The sequence below is a fragment of the Nycticebus coucang genome, chromosome 18 (assembly GCF_027406575.1).
Source record: "Nycticebus coucang isolate mNycCou1 chromosome 18, mNycCou1.pri, whole genome shotgun sequence".
Lineage (NCBI taxonomy): Eukaryota > Metazoa > Chordata > Mammalia > Primates > Lorisidae > Nycticebus > Nycticebus coucang.
This window is the reverse complement of record NC_069797.1, coordinates 64,175,000-64,181,887: the sequence shown is the minus strand read 5'-3', so window position 1 is coordinate 64,181,887 and position 6,888 is coordinate 64,175,000. Positions and strand designations below refer to the sequence as shown.

Here is a 6,888-nt window from a genome sequence, read left to right as displayed (position 1 = left end):
GCCCAGGACAGAGGGGCCGAGCTCAAATTCATTCTCTTTCTCAAGACCATTGCATACGTAATAAGTGCCTAGGAATAAATACTTGTCAGACTCTTGCCCTCCAAGGAGCTGGCCGACTGCAGATAGGTGGCTGGAAGGCCTAGGGGATGACCAGCAGTGGGGTGGGGGCACATGGACGGGAGCACAGGCTGCCCCTAGAAGACTGAGCCACACCCCCCCCCAAAGACCCCAGCTGTGCTGCCCAAGCTGGGCAGCCTTCAAGCCTTAGTGGCCCAGCTGACAAGAGCCCACCCTCCCCCAGGTCCCCAGAGAGCTGAAGTCTCCCCTGGGTCTCGATTTGCATGGCAGGAAGGAGCCTGGTGGGGAAGAGGCGGAGAGGGGACAGGCTGCAGCCCCAACAGTTACACGTTTCCCCTCAAGGAGTCTCGGAAAGACTTGTCACAGGCTTGGGACCAGGGACAGAGCGATGACCATGGCCAGCCTGGTGTTGTCTCCTGTGCCCAGCAACTGGCTGGTGGTATTGCTGCTGCTGCTCTCAGGTACAGCCCCAGGAAGAGGCCTGCTGATTTGGCCCTTTCTTGCTTTGCATCTGGGGTGGCTCAGTCTCTCACTTGCTCCTTCCTGATCCTGTTTTTCTCTCTTTCTGCCTCTCCCTGCTCTGGGGCCTGCGTCTGGGGGTTTCTACTTGGTGATGGGCTCAGGAGTCTGTGGCCCAAAGGCCTCTCCTGCCTGGAGGGTGTTGGGCCTACCTGGGTGTGAGGGGCAAAGCAAAGCTGGCAGCCAGGACTATGGAAGCACTGGGTCCAGGAGGAAGGGACCAGGAAGGGGGTGACATGTGGCTCCCCACCCCCTGCCCCAGAGGGCTCCATGTCAGGGGGAGGCATGAGAGAGGCTGTCCAACCAGACCCTGGGAGATGCTGGTTCCAAAGATGCTCCCCTTCCCATCTGGAAGGTGCAAGAGCCTCCCACCCTGCTCTGCCCAACCGCAACTTTCCTCCTGTCTCATTTTGATAGCTGCTTGCCAGGGTGGGAGTGGGGTTGGGCGCTGGAAGAGGGGCTTCTGTTCCCCTCATCCCACTCCTATCTATCCGCACAGGGGCAGGGAGGGTTAAGGGGTCCTGGAAGGAGGAAGTGCCTCTGGGGGTGTGGAGGGCACAGGGGTGGGGCGGCCCAGAGAGGAAAGGCCTGACTGGCCCCGCCTACTTGCTCCAACCTTGCAGCCCAGATGATGCTGATGGCCAAAACACAGGACCTGAACGAGAATCTCCAAGGTCAGTGACCTCACCCCTTCTGAGGAAAAGAATGTCTGTGTCCAATGCTGGCCACTGTCCCAGGGGCTGCCCCATCTCCTGTCCTTGCCTGGTCTCCCCATTCGGGAGCCCCATCCCAGGCCTCCTAGGGTCACCTTCCCCAAGGTCCTACCCCTAGTCAGCTGTCATCCTCCATAGATACATATGCTCCAGGCCTGGGTGCTGAAAGGCTGAGCCCAGGGCCAGGGCAGAGGTACCAGTTCTTTGGAGGACTCAGCCCCTGTCTGTCTATCTGGGAGCTCGGGCCCAGCCTCAGAATGAGCCCTTCAGGCAGGGTTTGCAGTGTAAGCAGCTCAGGGATTCCCAGGGGGCCACTCACTGGGAACAGGCAAGAGATGGCCCTCAGATCAGGTGGGAGAGCATTCTAAGCTGAGAAAGAAGGTTCTGGAACACAAAGTCGGGCAGATTCATGCAGGAGAGAAGAGGGGATGACAGGCCAGAGCTGACTGACTGTGAGCTGGCTGAGGAGGGCTTCGACTGCCAGGCCAAGGATTTGGCCTTTGTCTCTGGGGACTGTGGGAAGCTCCTGAGGGTTTTGGGCCAGTGCAGGGCAGCCCAGGTAAGGAACAGGCAGAAGCACCAGACCGAGACCCACAGGCTGTCCTGCAGGCCCACAGGCCCTGAATGAGGGCTGGTCAGGCCCCATGTGAGGGGCATGGGTCCCAGAGCCCTTCCAAAGGAACTCAGAGGGGTGGAGGGGCAGTTGGGGGTGGAGGTGCCCAGCGGCTTGGCCCGTGGCCTCTCATAAGCTCAGCTTCCTCACACCTCTGCCTCCTGACTGTTACATGGAACCCAGGGGTCAGTGCCACCAGAAGGGGGCCAGCGGTCCAGGCTGGCATTCAGGAAGAAGCCAAGCAGGATTCTGAGCCCAGCCTTGGCCTTGGTGCCCACAGGAAGTGCTTGTTCCCCGATTGGGCAGAACCCACGTTTCATGGCCAGGAAACGGGGCTACACAGCAAAGATGAGCTGCTACACAGATGGCACCTCCAGCGCCGTGAGTTGGCTGCGGAAGCAGGAGACCGACCTGGAGCCCCAGCAGCTGAAGGATACAGACCGCATTGTACAGTCCCGGAACGGCTCCGTCTTCACCCTCACCATCCAGGCCATCCAGTTTGAGGACAACGGCATCTACTTCTGCCAACAGAACTGCACCAGGGCCTCGCAGGAGGGAGACCTGGTCTACCAGGGCTGTGGCACTGAGCTGCGAGTCATGGGTGCGTGCAGGGCAGCAGGGGTGCTCCTGTAGCCATCCTCACCCACCCCCACCGGCCTAGTGCCTGTGGAGGTGGCCGTGGCCCTGGCGCACCCAGGAGAGCTGCTGGGGAGCAGGTCCTGAGGGGTCCACAGTCAGCCAACACTGGAGGCCCAAAGGGTGCAGTCTTGGGGCACCCTGCGCCCCGCTCACGGCCCCGCTCCCCCAGGGTTCAGCACCTTGGCACAGATGAAGCGGCGGAACACACTGAAGGACGGAATCATCATGATCCAGACCCTGCTCATCATCCTCTTCATCGTCGTGCCCATCTTCCTGCTGCTGGACAAGGTGTCCACGGGGTGGGGGGAGCCTCAGGGGGCCAGGGAGGAGGCCGAGGGCCAGGCCCGGCACAGGCAGGGTCTCTGTTTCCTGGCCTGCCCACCTCACCAGCTCACTTATCTGCATGTCCAGCTGTGCCTGCAGCGCACACCTCACTCCCGCATCCCCCTCATCCCCTGGGTCCATCTCCCTGCCCTCAAAGCCTGAGCAGGAGCCGGGACTGGGGGGCACTAACACTCTTATCTCCCTCCATCCCCCAGGATGAGGGCAAGGCTGGGATGGATGAAGATCACACCTATGAGGTAAGGAGCAGGGTGGACCCAGCAGCTCCAAGGCCATGTGGCCAGTGGCCACATCTGTCAGTGTAGTTGGGAATGGCCCAGGCTTGAACTTCATTTCATGTCCCCAGGGCTTGAACGTCGACCAGACAGCCACCTACGAGGACATAGTGACTCTTCGGACAGGGGAGGTGAAGTGGTCTGTGGGTGAACACCCAGGCCAGGAGTGAGGACAGGGCCCTCCCCATCTGGGTACAGCCCCCTGGGCCTCAGTGACTGCTTTGGAACTGCTTGGCTCACAGCCTACCCCCTGGCCCTCAGTGGCCTCTGAAGCTGGCCTGCCAGAGCCACCTCCTTGTTCCAGTGCCTGGGCCAGGCAAAGGGCTGGAGGAGAAGGACAACCAGGAGGTGATGTGGTGGGAGTTCAGTGAGGTGGACTGGCTCCTGCCTTTAAGGGGTGCTAGGGGGAATATACCCCCACGCATGGGATGGGGAAGGCAGAGACTGGTGCAGATGTTACAAATTGACTCAGAGCAGTCGGCTTCCTGAAGGGCCCCTGGGCCCCAGGAGGGCCACTGAGAACTTCATTCCTTTCTCCCAACCTCTCCTACCCCACAGGCCCTGGCCTCAAGTCCATTATCCCGTGGAATAAACTGTGTCTTGAGAAACCATATATAAGCTCGTGATATCATCTCATGGGTGTGGGTGGATGGGAGTGTCTATTTGGGCACTTCTGTTGTCTGAATGTGGCACCTGTGGGCCCGTCCCTCCTCTCTAAAGGCCCATTGGAACCTGGGGTCGCATTCTGCTTTGTGCCCCTGCCTGCTAGGGCTCTAGCTGGTCCTAGAGCAATGGGAGGAGGGCAGCTGGACCTACTCTTCCCCTTGGCAGGGACGCCTTCACCTGCCCTCCATCAACCAACAAGCAGCTCCTGAGCCCTGCTCTGCCTCCCACCTACTATAGGAAGCCCTCCCAGTGCAGCCATCTCTGCCCAGGCCCTGCTGGGATGAGCCCTGCAGCTGTGGCTTAGCCCCACCCCATCTCCTGGTGCCCCTTTCCCGTGAAACTAGAAGCTCCCAGAGGGGAGGAGTTTTTCCTGCCTCTCTCCCCACCTTTCCTTGCCCCCTCACCTTCCCATGGAACCCAGGACTTTTATTTAAGCTTGACCCAAGGTCATTGAGGCAGAGATTCTTGGCTAGGCATAGCTGCTTACACCTGTAATCCCAGCATTTTGGGAGGCCCAGGTGGGAGGGTAGATTAAGGTCATGAGATTGAGACCAGCCTGAGCAAGAGTGAGACCCCCACCTCTACAAAAAATAGAAAAACAAGCTGGGTATCATAGTCAGTCCCTGTAGTCTCAGCTATTCAGGAGTCTGAGGCAGGAGAATCTCTTGAGCCCCAGAGCTGGAAGTTGCAGTGAGCTTGATCCCTCATGCTCAGCCAATAGAGTGAGACACTGTCTCCAAGGAGGAGGTGGGGAAAGGCAGAGATTCCTTCCATTGTGAAATCTGAGGGTTCTTAGGGGACCCCTTCAGACTTTCTCGGCAGCACACTGGAGGCCCCCTAGAACCTCAAGTTCCTCACAAAATGGTCCCTAGGGCCCCCCAACCCACTATAGGAGTACTGAGCACTGCAATGAGCCTGCATGTGCAACAGCCTCCCTCTAAGCCCTGCTGTGTTCCACTTTTCATTGACCTTGGAAGCGTCCAGCAAGGCCTCTCTGCCATTCCTGCTCTGGACTCAGAAAGGAGAATCTCTACCCTCAGGGAGCTTCCAATTTAACTGGAGAACCAAGGCCAGCATGCCAGAACGGTGAGAAAAGCACTGATTTGTACCAGGTTCCTCCCGGAACTCCAGGTGGGGCAGGCAGGTGGGACACCCACGTCTGGGACTCAGGGCAATCCCACCATCCTGGGCCAAGCCAGGCAAGCGCAGTTCCCACCCTGGTCTCTGCACTGCCAGAGGGAACTGGCTTGTTTTGGCTTTTGCCTCTGCTGAGCTGGAGCCCCCTCTTCCTGCTGCTTTGCATAGTGGCACTAATTCCGTCCTCCTGCCTGCACTAGGGACTGGGGCAGACAGCTAGGTGGGGGGCAGGGGCTGGAGGCTTCACTTTTCCCCCAAGTAGGGTCTCCCCCTGCATGGGGCTGCCCTGGGTGCAGGGAGCCCTTGATTTTACTGAAAGACTATTTAATAACATTGAATTGTTGACAGAAAAACCATCTGAGCAGGGCCTGCTCCATCCACCATGGAGGCTTTGCCTTCATGGGTTATGAGGTAGGGGCCCTCCCTGGTCTGTTTTAGGGATGTAGACTTTGGGGGGATCCCTGGTCCCCAGAACTGACGTAGGCAATGGAAACAGCTCGGTGATGATGAGATGATTAATGTCTCAGGTCTCAGTTGTTTTATCTGTGAAATGGGAATCTTAAAATCAATCCGAAGGGAAAGGAGTTGAAGCAGATGCTTATTTTGTTTTGTTTTTAAATCACACAATAAAATGAGTTTGCTTTCTTCTGATAAATAAATCTAAGAATTTTAGCCCATGTATAGATGTGAACCACCACCACCATAATCAGAACGTGAACCAGAAACTGTTACTGGGTCCAACAAATATATATTGAGCACCCCCTAAATGCTGGTAAAATGGTATTCAGTACTGAGCACCTCCATCTCATTTCCATTGCCTTGCGTAAGCCCCAGTGTAACCCTGGAAGGGAATAGATCATCCACAGTCTACAAACAAGCACATCAAGGCCCAGGGGAATGACCGTCACTGGCCAAAAGCCACACACAGACCTTCTGACTCCAAACTTAGCATTTGTCCCACCAGATCTCAGCCACCTCCCTTGAAGCCCTTTGTAGTAATGACTTTGACCCAGAGTAGGAGAAAAGGACCAGGGGAGAGAAGCCAGGGACAGCTCTGTCTTCAGGCAGTTGTGTTTTGGAGGGCTTGCTTTACCATTGCTCACAAGTTCCGAAGCCCCCAGGCTCCAGCTCTTCTTACCAGGGCCTAGATAGGGGCGTGAGTACCCTGGAGAGGAAGCCACTGGGCTGTCCTTCCCAAGGCCCTCTCCTCCCCAGGGTGCAGCTCTGATGCCCCTGTTGGGCACATGCCCCACCACCCACCTGGGGAATCCAGCCAGCTCCCTGGGGAGCCTGGTTTAAGCACAGGCTGCTTCCTCCTCTGCTCTAGCTTGACTTCCGGCCCTTTTGCTGCAGGTGCTGCCATGGCTGGGGTGGTCTGACCCAGGGGTTGGGCTGTTTTTCCAGCAGAATCAGAGATGAGAGAAAAACAAAACAACACGTGGAAAGCCAAGCTGTTCGTGGGGCAATGACAGGTAGTACTCACCCCTTAGCAGGTGTCTGTCTAGGCTGGGCCTTCTGGGAGGGGTTCAAAAGCCATCTCAGAGTGCAATGTTGGGGATGCCCGGATTCTGTCGGCTCTCTTTGGTTCACCTCAAGAGGTGGGCTTGGAATACAACCTGCAACATTCCTGGTGTCCCAGGGCTCCAGGCCACTCCAGGTATGGCTCCCTTAGGTCCTGCTCCTGACTCAGTGGCAAACAACAAATCTTCCACTTGGGACATCCACTTGCCTTCTCCAATCCAAGAACCTGCATTTGGAAACTTAGGGGACTACAGAGAAGAAAAAGCAACTAGCATTAAATCCTGAGATCAATCAGAGTATAGTTTGTTAAAACACATTTAGATTAATCCTCATACCATTTTTCAAAAAAAAAATTTTTTTTTTTTTTTTTTAGAGACAGCGTCTC

At 56.8% G+C, this 6,888-nt stretch overlaps 1 protein-coding gene across 1 annotated transcript; it reads left to right on the top strand.

Annotated features, from left to right (window-relative positions):
• The first annotated feature begins 369 nt into the window (after window positions 1-369).
• On the top strand, window positions 370-3,791 carry CD79B (CD79b molecule). Its single transcript, XM_053569260.1, has 6 exons — window positions 370-539; window positions 1,221-1,271; window positions 2,204-2,524; window positions 2,732-2,850; window positions 3,102-3,143; window positions 3,251-3,791. Exons 1-6 carry the CDS (start codon window positions 467-469, stop codon window positions 3,347-3,349), a joined length of 705 nt encoding a protein of 234 aa, XP_053425235.1. The 5' UTR covers window positions 370-466; the 3' UTR covers window positions 3,350-3,791.
• Window positions 3,792-6,888: the final 3,097 nt, after the last annotated feature.

Bases quoted from the DNA above. Each gene is read 5' to 3' on its own strand.
- CD79B (XM_053569260.1), top strand. From the start codon at position 467: ATGACCATGGCCAGCCTGGTGTTGTCTCCTGTGCCCAGCAACTGGCTG. The intron at 1,272-2,203 runs GTCAGTGACCTC...TGGTGCCCACAG, and splicing joins CCTGAACGAGAATCTCCAAG to GAAGTGCTTGTTCCCCGATT. The intron at 2,851-3,101 runs GTGTCCACGGGG...TCCATCCCCCAG, and splicing joins TCTTCCTGCTGCTGGACAAG to GATGAGGGCAAGGCTGGGAT.